The 15,718-nt window shown below is 48.9% G+C and overlaps 1 protein-coding gene and 1 long non-coding RNA gene across 4 annotated transcripts in view; one reads left to right on the top strand and one right to left on the bottom strand.

Annotated features, from left to right (window-relative positions):
* Nucleotides 1–1,426: 1,426 nt before the first annotated feature.
* The window catches only part of Barx2 (BARX homeobox 2), a 67,702-nt gene continuing 53,410 nt past the window's right edge, over nt 1,427–15,718 (bottom strand). The window contains exons 2-4 of the mRNA NM_001427453.1: nt 15,292–15,625; nt 9,747–9,831; nt 1,427–2,448 (exon numbers count right to left, since the gene is read on the bottom strand). Of these exons, the coding sequence (NP_001414382.1) occupies nt 2,182–2,448; nt 9,747–9,831; nt 15,292–15,625 (686 nt within the window). The 3' untranslated portion in view covers nt 1,427–2,181. The remainder of the gene's footprint in view (nt 2,449–9,746; nt 9,832–15,291; nt 15,626–15,718) is intronic.
* Nucleotides 8,147–11,051, top strand: LOC108351669 (uncharacterized). Of its 3 annotated transcripts, none has more exons than XR_005488032.1 (3): nt 8,147–8,385; nt 8,815–8,990; nt 9,593–11,051. It is a non-coding gene; the product is annotated as an uncharacterized LOC108351669 (long non-coding RNA). The 3 variants fall into 3 exon arrangements; XR_001839286.3 differs by having other exon boundaries at nt 8,162–8,422; XR_001839285.3 differs by having other exon boundaries at nt 8,195–8,422; nt 8,891–8,990.

Consider the following 15,718-nt stretch of genomic DNA (forward strand, 5'->3'; position numbering starts at 1 on the left):
CAGACAGCTCCTAGAATGAGAACAGCACGGCTCTCCGAGTCTACCCGGCCCCGCCCACATGCTGACTCTAGCCATTGTATGCTGGCTTTGGTTTGCTGTGACACCGCTTTGGTCAGCACATTGTACAAGTGCACTGCAGGGTGGGCAGAGGCGAGGAAGACAATTCTCTGCACACTTGCTACAAGCTGCCTTGCACAGGCAGCAGGGTGTGGTCTACACAAACTGGTTCTCGGAGGCCGATCCTTTACCCCTTTGTCTATTCATGGGAGTAAAAAGAAAGACGTCTCCCTCTGCTTTTCTCAGCAGCAGAGATGTGAGGTGGGCCTTGATCAAAGCTGTGTGGTTGCCCTGTCTGCTTGTCAACAGAGGGAAGTGGGCAGCCAGATGGCTACACATGGGCAGATTTTTGTCTGGCTCTAAAGTGTGTCGTGTGACTCTTTCACAGAAACAATGTTAGCTTCGACCTCCTGGCTGGGGCTGCTAGCTTCCAAGCCTATGGCATGATAAAGGTGGCAGTAATGGATGACTGGCCAGTTACTAAGTAGGTGTCATGTCCTGAAGGGCATCACAGGGAAGCAACCTTATAGGTGACCCTGAGAAATCAGGCCTCACAATCAGAGTGCATGAGAGCCAGACAAACCCTCCCTTGTGACATCTTCCTCTTATGCAGGGACTATGGAGCCCAGACCCCTTTCACGTGAGAAAGCACGTCCACTGGGCACCAGCACCAGTGCCTTGGCACAGCAGTGTAGTCTGCTTTTAAGTCTTCTTTTCGTAGAAGTTGGATAATTAATAAAGAAAAGCTGGGTGACAAACGAGAAACCAGTACAGAGGACTGGGCTTAAAGGTTTGGACAGAAGCAAAGCTCATGTTTAGAGTTTTGACCCCCCAAAGCTTATCCCTAAATTAGCTATCCAAAAGGGCCAGCCTGCAAGACAGCTGAGTTGCTAACAGCACCTACCTCCATGTCTGATGACTTGTGCTGAATTACCAGGGTCCACATGGGAGAAGGGCAGAACCGACTTCCATAATTTGTCCTCTGGCCTCGCACACAGTGGCAGGAGCATGCCCCACACGCGCTCACATGAGCACGCACGCGCGCGCGCACACACACACACACACACACACACACACGGGAAAATAAAATAAAGAAGTATATTTTTAAAAATACCACAACAACTTTTAAAATTGAAGCCCCCATCTGTGCAGCTGCTGGCCATGGAGTAGCTTGGTGGGGCAGCCCAGCTACTCGACTTCCTAACCTCGTGACCACCGTATCACTTCTGTGGCTCCTGTACTTAGGCACTCGTGGTGTGGCCCAACCTTTTGCTTTGTAGATGGGAAAAGAAAGGCCCATGGAAACTGACTACCTCCCGTTCCACAGGACACTTCTCTAAACAAACAAATGAACAAAAACAAGACAATCCTCTTCAAAGATTTATTTTTAATTAAAAAATAAAAGTTATCTTAACGCATCTGCATTTGCGGCTTCCCGGATGGCAGCTTCACGAAGCAGGGAAGCCAAGGATCGATCATCAGGTCTGTTGGCACCTGACCATCTTATAAAGGTACAAAGGCACACGTGTCTCCAAACAGACGAGCAGGACTCTGAGACGTCCCCTGTAACTCACAACTCCCTCCAACTCCTTTTTTTTTCTTTTTTTTTTTCTTTTTTCTCTGCCTTTAATGGCTTTCCCCACCCCACCCCACCCCACCCTCAAAAAAAAAAATCAATTCTCTTAAAACTACAGAAATAAGTGCTGAGTCAGCAAGGAGCCTGGGCAGGCCTCCCAAGCACTTCCACCTCCTTTCTCCCTGCTTTGCTGACCTGTTGCCCAGAGGGAGAAGAGCAGCCCTTGCTGCAGGCCAGCCCAGCCCGACACACTAAGAGGCTGCTGCAGCCAGCCCTAAAGCCATCACCTAAGCCTGGGCAATCAGATCCAAGGCGCTATCTCCCTTACTCAAGGGTATCTGTGGCTAACACAGCCTTGCAAGAACGGCAAGTCCCACACAAGTAAGTCTTCATCAAGTGCTCCAGATGAAAATGCCGCTGGGAGGAGGGAGACAGCAAGCGCTCCTCTACCCACGTGACTAGTCTTTAGCGGTCTTCTCTCCGTCAGCATCTCCTTGCTTCTCTCTTCCCTTCTTCCCAGGCTCCCCCTCCCCCTAAAGAACTTTAGTTTAGCTTAATGGTGGGGGTTCAGAGGAAGCTTCTGGCAACTCCTGGGGCTGTTGACTCGGTTCTGCCACCTCCAAGGGGACCAGGCACGCTTTGGGCTCCTGGGGATCACGGGGTTCCTCCTGTCCCTGCAAGGATCCCAGCTGCTCCTGGCTCTGGGCCTGACTGTTCATTTTCTCTTCCGCTTCGATCTCCTCTGATGTGGGAATGGAGTTCTTCTTGGGGCGCCCCTTAGGTTTCGTGGGTGCTTCCTGTCCACCTTTAAGGACCTATGTGGAAAAAGGAAAGAAAAGTTATTGCATCCAAGAAATCCCTCCGCCCTGCTCCTGGTCCATCCTCGCACAGCACGGTGTGTGGTTTTCCACGGGATAGCGAAGCCACCGGGTTTGGCCACGGGTGTTTGAAGGCTGTAGCCAGCTTCTCTCCTGTTCAGTGGATGTTAGTCAGCATCGCATAACTCGGCACTTAATACCAAGAGAAGTACGGACAGAGAGATTAAAAGAACAGACTCTAAAGCAGGCATGAAAATGAGCACACGTGTGTGAAACGAACCCTATGAGACAGGTAGAAAATAATTGTTTTCCATAGCCATAGTTAACTTAGTAAAGGAAATATACAGTCCTTCCTCCACCGACTCCAACCCCTGGTTCTGTGTAGTTAATGTTCCGGGCACAGCTAGCGTGAAGAGCTTTGGGAGGGCTTTAATTAAATAGAGAAGGGGTAGGAGATGTTTCTGCTACTTTCTGTAATAATTGGATTCATAACTCTGGAGTATAATATCTGAGATGAATACATCCATCTGAAGGAACAGTTTATTTTCCCTCGCTGGTTAGTGGTTTTACTTCATGGCTGGCCCACTACTTTCGGACATATGGGGAAGCCAGATTATCACGTGGGAGAAGGTGATCAGGAGGCAAAGGAGGAGCTGGGGTCTCAGTGTCCTGTCCATTCAAGGACACTTCCCAGTGACCTAACTTCCTTCCACTGGGCTTGCATTCAACCTTCATGTATTTAAACTGCCCAATTTAACAATGTCTAGCATAATTGCTAACTAGGGCAACTATCACGGCAGTGAAATTTTAAATTGAGTGTCCTCATCCCCTATAGAAGCCTCTTGCCCATCAGCACCACATCTTTGCCCTGCACCTCGGCAATAAGCGGTCTTTCCACAGACACAGAATCGTAACTCGTGGGCTTTTCTTGCTTCACTTGTACAGTGTCCTCAAGGCCCATCTACGTTGTAGCACGTATCAGAAAATAATGTTCACCGCATGTCTGTGTCAGCTCCCTGACTCCCTCCTCAGCTGATGGACACTCAGGTTACGCCCACCTTTGGGCTCAGTGAGTTGTGAGCATGGATGAACTGACACCGCTTCAAGTTTCCGCTTGGACCTCTTTCAGGTTTGTACCCAGAAACAGACGGGCTGCATCGTGTGGCGACTCTGACTAACATTCTGAGGACTCTTGCTAAAGTAGCTGCACCACTGGACATTCCAACCAATGATGTGTATGGATTTCAGTTCCCCGCTTCCTCCCCAATGCTTGGAATAGATGCCTTCATGATTATGGCTGTCCTAGCTCGTGCAAAGGAGGGGCTCAGTGTGGTTTTCATTTGCCTTTCCCTATTGGCTAACAGTGTCGAGCAGCTTTTCATGTGTTTATTGGCCTTTTGTACATCTTTTAAAAATAAATTTTATTTAAAATATAATATATCACTTCCTCCTTCTCTTCCTCCAACCGTTCCCATGTTCCCCTCCCCAAGTTGGTCTCTCTCAAATTTATTGCCTTTTTTTTTAAATTGTTGGTATATATTCTATCTAAGTATGTAAGTACAGCCTGCTCAATTTGTATACTGTGTATATGATCTCAGGACAGACCATGTGTCTCGCAATTTGTCTGTGTGAATTATCTCCTTAGAATACAGTATAAGAGATTTTTAAAAATAATCTAGATTCGGGGCTGGGGATTTAGCTCAGTGGTAGAGCGCTTACCTAGGAAGCGCAAGGCCCTGGGTTCGGTCCCCAGCTCCGAAAAAAAAGAACCAAAAAAAAAAAATCTAGATTCATGTTTCTTACCAGATAGAACACTTAAAAATATCTGTTTCTATGCTGAGGGCTCTCTTTTCAGCGCTCTCTCTCTCTCTCTCTCTCTCTCTCTCTCTCTTTAATCTTTTCACTTTGTCATGGTATCTTTCACAGCACAAAAGTTTTTAATTCTCATAAAATCCAACTTAATTTTTCTGTTGTTGCTAACGATTTTTGTGTTGGATACAGGAAGGCCTTTTCTAATCCTAAGTCAAAAATATTTACTTCTGTTTTCTTCTAAGGCTTCTGTGATTTTAGTTCTTATGTAGATTTGTGATTTGTTTTGAGTTATTTTTTGCATATAAGAGCCAAGAAAGCTATATAGGCTCAATAAACACCTTTTTCCAGCTGCAGTTCTTCTTGACTTATTTGAACCCATCCGGACAGCTCAAAGGGAGGTATGAAGTGAACTTAAGCAAGGTATAGACACTTAGCAGAAATCGCCTCTGGAGAGAAGACACTCGTGTTCCTTCTCGGGTATGTCAGTATCTGATTTTGATGTCAGTGCTTTTGAAAGTGCCTGACTGTGCCAAGACAGAATCTACATGTTGAAAGCGGCTCCACTGGGTATGAAAGAGGTTATACAGAAAAGCAGTTGCCCCATGCAATAATCAAGTTAGAAAAGGGCAGGTCTAAGGAAGCCATCTAATTGGCAAAAGAAAGTCCAGCCCAGCAATTACAGAACACCACCCACACAGCTTGGATCTACCCCACCTGGCTGTTTCCCTACAGCATGAAAAAAAAAAAAGTCAAAACAATCAGACCATTTTCTAAATGGAATAAAACATTCCAGTGCAAGCAATAATTAGGAGATAACTACCCTCCTGGCTGCTTTCCGCATCGACCTCTGGCCCCCTGCCTCCCAGCGCACCTGAGACATGCAATTAAATCACACCCGTCCTGCGCTAGGATTGCACACTCGAGAGCACCCTGCAGCCTCTCCGGGGGTTTGTTTCCCCACTGACTCCTAGAGACAGGTTGTTCCTTAGTCCAGAGAGGTCAGGCAACCCACTAGGCATGAGGCCATGTGCTTCTCTCTGTCTCTCACAAAGCACCCAGAATACTGTACTGCATTGGCTGCATTTATCCGGAGTCCACCTCCGTACCCTAAATCTAGGCATCTGAATATAGACGAAGATGTCAAGATGGCTCTTCTTGCTTTCTTCCTGAGGTAGTCAGATGGGGTTCAGGCACCTCAGAGAGAATAGGATGACAGGAAGCGGTTGACAGAAAGTGTTTGCAGGCATCGAAGCAAGCCAAGGGTAGAGTTGGAGTTAAATGTAAGAGTCCAAACTTCTCGAATCTAGCATTCGCACCAGCATTACATTCTGCTGAATGCACAGGATCGAGTAAGACATGCCACTGGTCTTACTGCTTCCTATGCGTCCACGCTCACCCACTAGAAGCCAGGTCCCTCTCCCCTCCCTCCTCCAGCACAGTTGGGACCATGGAATTGATGATGCTGAGAAAAAAAATGTCTGGACTCTCCTCCATGAATCTTTCCTACAGCATTGCCATTCTCATTAGCTGTTTGTCCCAGTCTGATGACCCCATGTCCCATTAGGCCTCAAACTGTGTCCCAGAGCTGAATCAGGGGACCAAGTACTCAGGACTCCCCTCAACCAAGAGAGAAGCTTGAGGGGTCTTAGAAGCCTGTAGAATTCACTTTTGCCTTCCTATCATGGCTTCGACAAGCTCAGATTCTTTGAAAACATGGATTGTGTCGACAACAAACACTAAAAACCACGATGGCTAACCTCCCTTGTCTGCGTCCCATGTGGCGAACACTAGCCTAGGTATTTTAGAGATGTTACCTCAGATAGCAGAACTCTGCGAAGTAGATGTGAGACTTTACCAAGGAGACACACAGTAACCTGTCCAGGGTCATAACCGGTAACAGTTTCACTGAACTGTTCACTCTGGAGACAATTCAAAAGCAAGTGGCACCTGTGTGTGACACTATAGTCTTCCCACATTGCAGTGTATGGTCGGTCCGCTTTCAGAAGGGAACTGGGTGTTAACACTGCAGACCACTAACAAATGAGACATTTTCAGCCAGATATAAATGCTGTGGATCCCCAGAAATGGAATATGGGATAAGCATCCCAGCTAATGTGCAAAATTAAATTTACTCAACCCGCTATAGGTTACACATGCTGACCAGTCAAAACTAGTTAGAGATCCTATCTGGCTCTTGGCAGCTTTGTCCTTGGCAGCCTTGAGAGTGAGTCTGAGAATCAAATGCTAATCTTTTTCCAGTTCCAATTAGGTTACTTGCCTTGAGACATCTTTATTACCCAATTATCTTTTTCTTTCCTTCTCAGTACCTGAAGAGATAGCCTTGAAAGAGTTTTAGCGGGGAAATATATGAGGCAATCTGGAGCTCAACAATGCCCTGCTGTTCTGAGGGAGTCTGAACTCCACACTTACAACTGCGCACCATGCCTTGTGTGTGGCTTCCACCATTCTGAAGTTCCTTCTGCCCCTTCTTTCTGCCCAAAGCCCATTCCCCACCATCACTGGACACGTTGCCATCCATCCCACTGAAACCAGTTTACGGACGCCTCTTCCACAAAGCCTTCCCTCCTCTTCTCTGCTCCTGAAGCGGTATGTCAGCCCTTCCATGGTTGCTTTGATTACTCTGTTTAACCTAGCTTTCAGGTCTGTCTCAGTGACTCAACTGAAAGTATTTTTATGTTCTGTGTGTTTTAATTAGTCTTTTTAATTAGCATATAAAACGTTAACTTCATTAAGCATTCTCAAACATCATTTGTTTGTGATGGCTTTCCTGCCTTCCTCCCTCTCTGCCTCCCTTTGCACTCCTTATCTCACCCTTCCTGCCCCTTCAACATCCCTTTCTGCTCTCACGGGCCTTTTGGGTTTTGTCCCTTACACTCATACTCACAGCCACCACATGGAAATGCAAGTACCTCAAAACGTTTTTAAGGTTCAACTTGTCACTCCAACCCTATTACCTGATACGAAATAACTGGCTGTTCCTAACATGAACTGAACTAAAAGCTTGGTTCTCTTCTCTCCTGAAGGGATCTGAATTGGCCCAGAATGTTCTCTGATGTTAAAGCTGCTGAGTTCCTTCCATTTTTGAAGCACATGGCTGAAAACATCATCTACAACTGTGCTGGCAGTGGAGTGGCTAATAAAAATCAGGTGATGTCACAGTTCAGAGTGCACATGTTTGTCCCACAGGGGGACTGGGTGGTGCTGGCCAAGAGGACGGGTTGTCAGTTCGTTATTCGTATGACTCATGCAAAGATTGCTGATAACCAATTTAAACAATACTCTGCTGCTCTGGAGACATTGATTACCACAATGATGATTGATGAGGAAAGAGAAAGGTGGTGGGACGAAAAAGAAAAAGGACCCAAGGGGAGTGCCCCAGATGGGCAGGGAGGGGCTCTCAGAGGAATGGCCCAGCACCTCTCACTCCCCGAACTCAGTTCCCTTAGTGAACAACATCCACCCCCAATTTCCACAAGTCCCATATGTGTAGAGCCTTATAGAATTTTCAGAATGACTCAATTTATCTGAATCTCGTTATCCTTCAGTTTTAACTTCTGTCTGCAGCTGTCTTCGTTCCTGCAACTCTGAACTCTTTGAGGGGTTGATCTCGAACTAAATAACCGAATCATTCTGCATGCCCTTCCTGGGCCTTCTTTCTCCACCTTCAGAACAAATTCCACTAGAAGCACGGGTTATGTTTTATTCTCGTCCCTGTGCTGCCTACGACAGGGATGGCTAGCAGAGGAGCAGCAGTGACTCTGCAGTTTAGACGTGAAGTGGGTCCATAGCATCCTCTCTAAATGGAAAAACGTCCAGGGGTGGGACTTCAAGAACGTGACTGCACTGTGAGGGCTCTGGAGTCACAGCAGGCTCTCTCAATCGAATAGGTCACTGGGAGGTGGGAGCCAGCTGAAGGGAGCATGCTACAAAATATCTTGGCATCCCCAGCCCTGCCATGGATCTCCGAGATCAGACTCCCTAGGAGGGAGGGGAGCTTATCCTGCTACCCAGTAACTGTGATGGCCGCCAAGGTTAAAGACTACCGCATTCAAGGACGCAGGCACAGAAGCGTGCGTCTCTTTTTATAACTACTGCCAGAAGGTACTGAGCTATTGCTGGGAGGAGAACGGAGATCTTTGTAAGTACTAGAAGGTGGGGTTCAGAATAGCAGCCGAGGGAGCTTGTAGGCTTTCTTCTTCGATTTCTAGAGAAACTGGTTAAGAAATGAGGTCACCCAGAGAAGCTAAGCAACACGGAGGACTTCAGTGGAGGACATAAGGCTCCCCCCCAGGGAAGGGGAAGCAGAGTAGATTTCGCAGGCGAACTATGAGTGAGTAGGGTTGGAAACAGGCAGGATCAGTTGGGGGAAGGAAGGAGAAAATACTGGGAGAAATGACAGGAACTGAGGGATATTTTAAAAGTGAATTGGAAACTCCATGGAGTCTATGAGGGTAACCCTAGCAGAGACTCCTAGTAATGGGGACACGGTGGGGGGCTGGGGGCGGCGCTGATCTGGCCATCTGTTACCAGACAAGGCCTCAAGTGGAGGGATTGGGACACCAACCCAGTCACAAAACCTTCTACCTGCATACTGTCCTGTCTAAAGAGTGTGCTGGGACCGGAGTCTAGCACAGTCATCATCAAAGAGACCAGAGAGACCTCATCCAGCTACTGATGGGAGCAGATGACAAGGACCACAGCCAAAGGTAGGTGGAGTTTAGGGAGTCCTGCAGAGGAGGAGGAAGGATTAGAGGAACCGGAGGAGTCAGGAACATCACAAAAACAGGCCCATAGAATCAACTGACCCAGAATTTGCAAAGAAGCTGCAGGGGTCTGACCTAGGTCCTCTGCATATATGTTATGGCTGCATAGCTTAGAGTTCTTGAGGGGATCTAACAGTGGGAGCAGAGGCTGTACCTGACTCTTTTGCCTACTTATGGAACTGTTTTCCTCCTACCAGTTTGCCTTTTTGCCTTGATGTAACAGTATATGTCTGGTCTTATTGTAGCTTGTTGAGCAGTGTTTTGGTTGACGTCCCTGGGAAGCCCGCTCTTCTCTGAGGAGAGGGTGGGGGTAGGAAGTGGATCTGGGGCGGGGGCAATGTACAGGCAAGGGGGAAGAGAGGTTGGAGAGGAGGAGAAGGAGGGGAAATTTCAATCTGGGTGTAATAGATGACTGAAAATATAAAATAGAATATAAAAATATATTTTATAAAATATATATTGTAAATATACATAAATATATATAAAATATAAAATAGAAGACTGAAAAAATATTTTTTGTTTGTTTGTTTGTTTAAAAAAAAAAGAAGTCAAGTTCAAACAGCCTCCCTCTACAGCCAGTGCCTCAGAAGATCTTCCTGTCTCGAAGTCCAAACCACCAGAGATCCTTCCCCACAGCTTCAGACTGGAAATCCCTCCCACCAGAATGGGCCCAGGGCTGCACCCCTTGCCCTTTCTCACCATCTTCTTCCACTTCATCCTTCGGTTCTGATACCAAGTCTTCACTTGCAGCTGCGTGAGCCCCAGAGACTGGGCCAAGTCCAACCTGGAAGGCATGAGACACAAAGGAAGGGTGAGGAAAATGCAGTGAGGGACAGCGGTGGGGACATGCTGGCTGGCGCCTGGCACTTGCTACCAAATCTCAGACTGCCACCATTAACCCTGGCCATGGCCGAGAGGAAGGGTGTCTCCCTTCTCAGAACGCTGTGTAGGGCTGGAAAACAGGAAAAGAGGGGCCACACGTAAGACCACGGGCAGAGTCCCCATCCCAGAATCATTCTCTCTCTGAAATGAACCTCAACATCCAAGCCTTTGATCTTCACCCCTATATCTATAAAATGTAGGCTCAAGATCCCAAAAGCTAGAAACAGGAAGTAAAGCTGTACTTCTATGGGAATTCCACTCATCTCTCCAGATTCACCTCCGGTGTTGGTGAGCTCCCATAACTCCTTTGACTCAGCAGTCACCCCAATGGACCATGCTGTCCATGCTACTTGTGCCTCCCCAGCTCAAGACCAAGCCTTGAGCTTGTGTTCACAAAACTGCCTACTACGTCACTAGATCCCAAAGCAGGACTCAGAAATATTTTTGCACATGCATGTGTATATAGTTAGGTGCATGCATGTTTGTGTGTGGTGTGTGTAGAAACCCAAGGTTGACGTCAAGCATTACATCCTACTATATTTATTGGCACAGGGTATCTTGGTGAACCCAGAGTTCCCCCATTGCCCTGGACAGCCCCTATTTGTGCCTGCTAAAGGCGCAAGGGTTACAGGCAGCGGCCATACCTACCCAATTTTTACGAAGGTTCTGGGCATCTGAACTTCAGGCCTCGTACTCGTGAAGCAAGTGACTCGTGTGCTAAAACATCCCCTTCAGCCCCAGGAATGTTCCTAAATTATTACAATGGTTGGAATGTACAACCCAATGAAGCCATAAATCCATAGTCCCTCCTGCTTTCTAGGCCCACTGTATTTCTACTTTGAAACCTTCTGGAAAGTCCTAAGGTTGAAGCCATTTGTACAGTGAGAAGTCATTCGAGCACACAGCAACCATCTCCAGAGCATGCCAGCACCCCAAACACACACTTTAAGCCACTGCCCAGTGCTATCTTTTCACCACACCGAGCTTGGTAGGTATAATTATTCCCATTTTACAGATAGAAGATTTAACGCTTAGCGAGAGAGTAGAATTTCACGATGACATGGCCAAGCTATTCCTGACACTTGATTTTTTTTCCTGTTCAATAAAGTCTATTGGAACGCAGACAAGTTTATTTGCTTTCATTGCCCATGGCTACCTCTGTGCTACATCAGCAGACGTGAGTAGATGGGGAAAGACTATGTGATACAAAGAGCCTGAAATAAACACTCCTCTGGCTCTAATTTTGCTGACTCCTGGATCCTGGAGCAAGAGTGAAATCCGCCCATGACTGACTTGTATGCCACCTTCTGTGTGAGGGCCCACCTCACAACACTTCTCCACAAAGCAAAAATTGTGGAGGGGAAACAGAAATGCCACAGCCTGAGCAAGGACCCAACGCCAAATAGGACACGGGATATTAGGGGGAAGTTAGTTGGGTTTCTATCCTTAGTTCTCAAGGCTGCAGCCAGGGACCTATACAGTTACCTGGGTACTGCCTAGGGGGACATGAGATCCAAGAAAACATGAGCTGTCTGCCTGCAACCTCCCTTGAGCTCCAACCCTGCTCAGCGAAGCAGTTCAGACTTGTACATTAACTTGAGCCGTGACCACCAGTGCTTGAAGGTCACCAGGTTTCTGAGAACTGCCACTTGCAGATCTAGGGCCCACTATTTTTTGCAAGCCCGCACAGGCTCAACCCTAAGCCACAAGCAGTCCAGGTGCAACAGGCAGTCCAGGTGTAACAGGCAGTCCAGGTGCAACCCCTGATGCCTTGGTTGCAGCTTTCTCCACCCAGGAACATCTATCTACCATTGGCATAAACACACCCATGGACCCTGGCATCAGCCAACTCTGCGTGTTTACATACACAGCTGCCCAGAACTCCCGCTCTGATTGGGGCACATTAACTAAGCCTCTAATAATTTCAAAAATAGACTCTGCCTTCGTAGGACTGTTGGGCCTGTCTAAAAGCTACATTTACATACGTGGTCATCCCTGTGGAGGGGCTACTGTCGGCTGAGCAGTTTCCAGGAAGTGATGAACTGACCAAAGCAATAAGCAGTGCCCAATGCCAGCAGCACTTAGCTCTTCTCTTTAATGAAGCAGTACGCCCTAGGGAGTCATTCGTTATGAACCAGACGATCCAGGGTGATTCTACAATTCTGGTCCCAGAGCTGTTCTGGGTTCTGGTGGTGCTAAGGGTCCTTTTAGGCTCCTGAAGGGTTTTCCTGAGCTTGGTTCACCTGAGGCCATCAGGTGCATTAGTCAGTAGAAGGCTCACAGTTTTACAACAGCATTAGCAAATGTTGTTAGCTCACTTGGGAAAAATGCATCCTTGACTCACCACGTTGGCTGCAGGAAAAAAAAATCTCACTGTCATCGGCCTGTTCTCATTACCTGCCACCGTTACAAATTCTCACTTCCCTGCAGATTCACTCAAATGGAGTCACCTAGGAAACTGGGGAAACAAACAGGGAAGAGGAGGAGAGCAGGAGCTGTGGGAGGAGGGAGTGCTCATGGCTCTGGTCACGTAGGGAGGTAGGGAACATGGGAGAGAGGAGGGACTGAGCCGTAGGCTTCAATGCCAGCCAGATGGAGTCCTCCTCCCTGTGCAAGTGAATCAGTTCTGTGTGGGTCACCTGCGAGATGCCTGGACAAGTATCAGGAAGCCCTGACACATCTCTCTCTCTCTCTCTCTCTATCTCTCTCTCTCTCTCTCTTTCTCTCTCTCTCTCTCTCTCTCTTCCCCCTCCCCCTTCTCCTCTCCTCTTTTCCCTTCTCCCTCCCCCTTTCCCCTCCCATCCTCTCCCCCTCCCCCTCATCTTCCGCCTTCCCCCTCCCCTCCCCCCTCCCCTTCTCCTCTCCTCTTTTCCCTTCTCCCTCCCCCTCCCCCTCCCCCTCTCCTCTCCCATCCTCTCCCCCTCCCCCTCATCTTCCGCCTTCCCCCTCCCCTCCCCCCTCCCCTTCTCCTCTCCTCTTTTCCCTTCCCCCTCTCCCTCCCCCTCTCCTCTCCCATCCTCTCCCCCTCCCCCTCATCTTCCGCCTTCCCCCTCCCCTCCCCCCTCCCCTTCTCCTCTCCTCTTTTCCCTTCTCCCTCCCCCTCTCCCTCCCCCTCTCCTCTCCCATCCTCTCCCCCTCCCCCTCATCTTCCGCCTTCCCCCTCCCCTCCCCCCTCCCCTTCTCCTCTCCTCTTTTCCCTTCTCCCTCTCCCTCCCCCTCTCCCTCCCCCTCTCCTCTCCCATCCTCTCCCCCTCCCCCTCGTCTTCCGCCTTCCCCCTCCCCTCCCCCCTCCCCCTTCTCCTCTCCTCTTTTCCCTTCTCCCTCCCCCTTTCCCCTCCCATCCTCTCCCCCTCCCCCTCATCTTCCGCCTTCCCCCTCCCCTCCCCCCTCCCCTTCTCCTCTCCTCTTTCCCTTCTCCCTCCCCCTCCCCCTCCCCCTCTCCTCTCCCATCCTCTCCCCCTCCCCCTCGTCTTCCGCCTTCCCCCTCCCCTCCCCCCTCCCCTTCTCCTCTCCTCTTTCCCTTCTCCCTCCCCCTCTCCCTCCCCCTCTCCCCTCCCATCCTCTCCCCCTCCCCCTCATCTTCCGCCTAGCCCCTCCCCTCCCCCTCCCCTTCTCCCTCTTAGCTTTTCTAGCTTCTGAGAAATAAGCCTAACTTTCAACCATACTTTCAGAAGCCTCTTAGACTCACAACCGTACAACTAAGGATGATGGCTGTTCCGTCTGACCACACAAGTTCAGAAAGCTTAGTTACCTGCAACCTGCGGCTCACGTGTATTAATCCCCAGCCCACAGACCTGCCTGCCCAAACGTAACCACAGTGTCAATGCTCAAAGCAAAGCTCACTCTGCCTTGTCCATCCCAGCCCATCCCCAGCCGCTAGGCTTTCATGAAGAGCATCCGTGTTTCCTAATGGCCTGCCTCATTCAGAAACCACAGGACACTCGACTCTCGCCCTTCTTCCTCATCCAGGGTTGGTTCTTCCCATTCCATCTCCATTTTTAAATATACCCCCCTCCGCTCTGGCCCCGGCAGCCATCCCTAGATTTGGCCGGCCCATCACTTGCCTATAATCCATCAGTCGTAGTGCTATGGAAGCTATGATTCTAAAATGGATCTTATTAGCCAGGGCCTGCTCAGCAGCAAGGCCTGCCCCTCAGTCAGGCAGATAAGGTCCTTCCTATACCCACCCAATCCCTAAGTAGAAATGCCCGTGTTTGTAGTTCCTCCAACATGCCTAGTGGACAGGAGTCTGTGACTTGTAGGGATGTCTCCTCTATGTAAGATGCTCTCTTCTGGAACCAAAGGCCTTTCTAAAGGCTTTCCTGCCACGCTCTGCAATATCGTTCCGTTTCTATGGCAACATACGGCACCACAGCTGGCTCACTATGCTATAACAATTGTATTCATTCTTTCCCTCCACCCATGATGTCCTTTAAAGCAGGGCTCTGTTTACTACATAGTATTCTCTGTCACCCATGCCACCCCACTTTGGAGCACCCAAGAGACTCCCAGCAAGCAGCTAACTTGTGGAACCAGCAGACAAGTTCTCCGTGAAAGGGAAACTTGGAGATTGTGCTTCACTTCAGATCGTTTTCTAAACAACTGCTAAATAGCTTCAGGCATTTAATTGCAGTTATTTCCTGTTCCCTTTCACAGGACTGGGGCCAACCTAACGGGGACAAAGCAGTTAGCAACAATAATGATGATAATAATAACAATAATAATTAATAATAATAATGATAATTTTAAAGATCTGGAAAAGTTTCCCAGTAAATAGGCCCATCCCTGAGCTCATCCACCTCAGGGTAAGGTAAGGGAACAGGCATATTTTGTAATTAAGGTACTAAATTAAAGACAGAGGGCCTCTAGAGAAGGCAAGGCTTACAATCATTCCAAACATGAATTGCAAAGGTTTTAAAGAGATTTCCCTCCAGCTTCTCAGCGATGTCTGCCAAGTAGCTCTGCTTTGACCCTGATCAAATGCACTAAGGTCTCAGAAACCTCCTGACCTAGATCAATCCAGGCCTTTCCACCCAGAGCCAGACCATCAAACTGAGTCAGCCAGGTATTCAAGAGGGTAAGGAAGGGCTAAAGTCACAGATCTAGACCCACCGTGTGTGATGTTAAATGTCTGGGGCTTTAAGAACAGATAGTGTGATTTCTCTTTTCTTGGTATTCTGAAGAGGCTTATCAAAAACATTGGAGAGGCGGAGGAGAGGGCCCTCTGATCTGAGCAAAGGAATAATATCTGGACCAGAGTGTAACCCGGCACTAAATGTGCCGTTTGTGAATCCACATCCCACAGAGGGCAGAACTCTTCCCCAGGGGGTACCTACAGAGAGGGCCATCCTCCGGTCCTCACCTGTCTGGGGTAGACAAATACTTCTGCTTCTGGAATTTCTTCTCTAGGCCCATGAGCTGCAGCTCCGTGAAGATGGTGCGACTCCTGCGTGGTTTCTTCTGCCTGGGGGTGGGTTGTTCTGTCTCTGATTCGCTGCTGGCTAATGCCTCGCCACCAGGGGTCTCGGCAGCGGCGGCAGCGGCGGCGGCGGCAGCGGCAGCAGCAGCCTCAGCAGCAACTGCGTGGCGAGTGTTAACTGGGGTGAGTCCAGGGCCGGTGGGAACCAGGTGGGAGATGACTGTGGGCTGCCGGGTGATCACCGACAGGAGAGGATATGCCCGTAGGGAAGGAGAACCTGGAAACAAACAAGAGTCAGTCACCAACAAGGTGCCGGAGAGACCAGGGACAAGGAGCCCAAAGAGAACCCCTTGCTAAGCCCGGAATGAAT

This window comes from Rattus norvegicus, chromosome 8 (assembly GCF_036323735.1).
Source record: "Rattus norvegicus strain BN/NHsdMcwi chromosome 8, GRCr8, whole genome shotgun sequence".
NCBI lineage: Eukaryota > Metazoa > Chordata > Mammalia > Rodentia > Muridae > Rattus > Rattus norvegicus.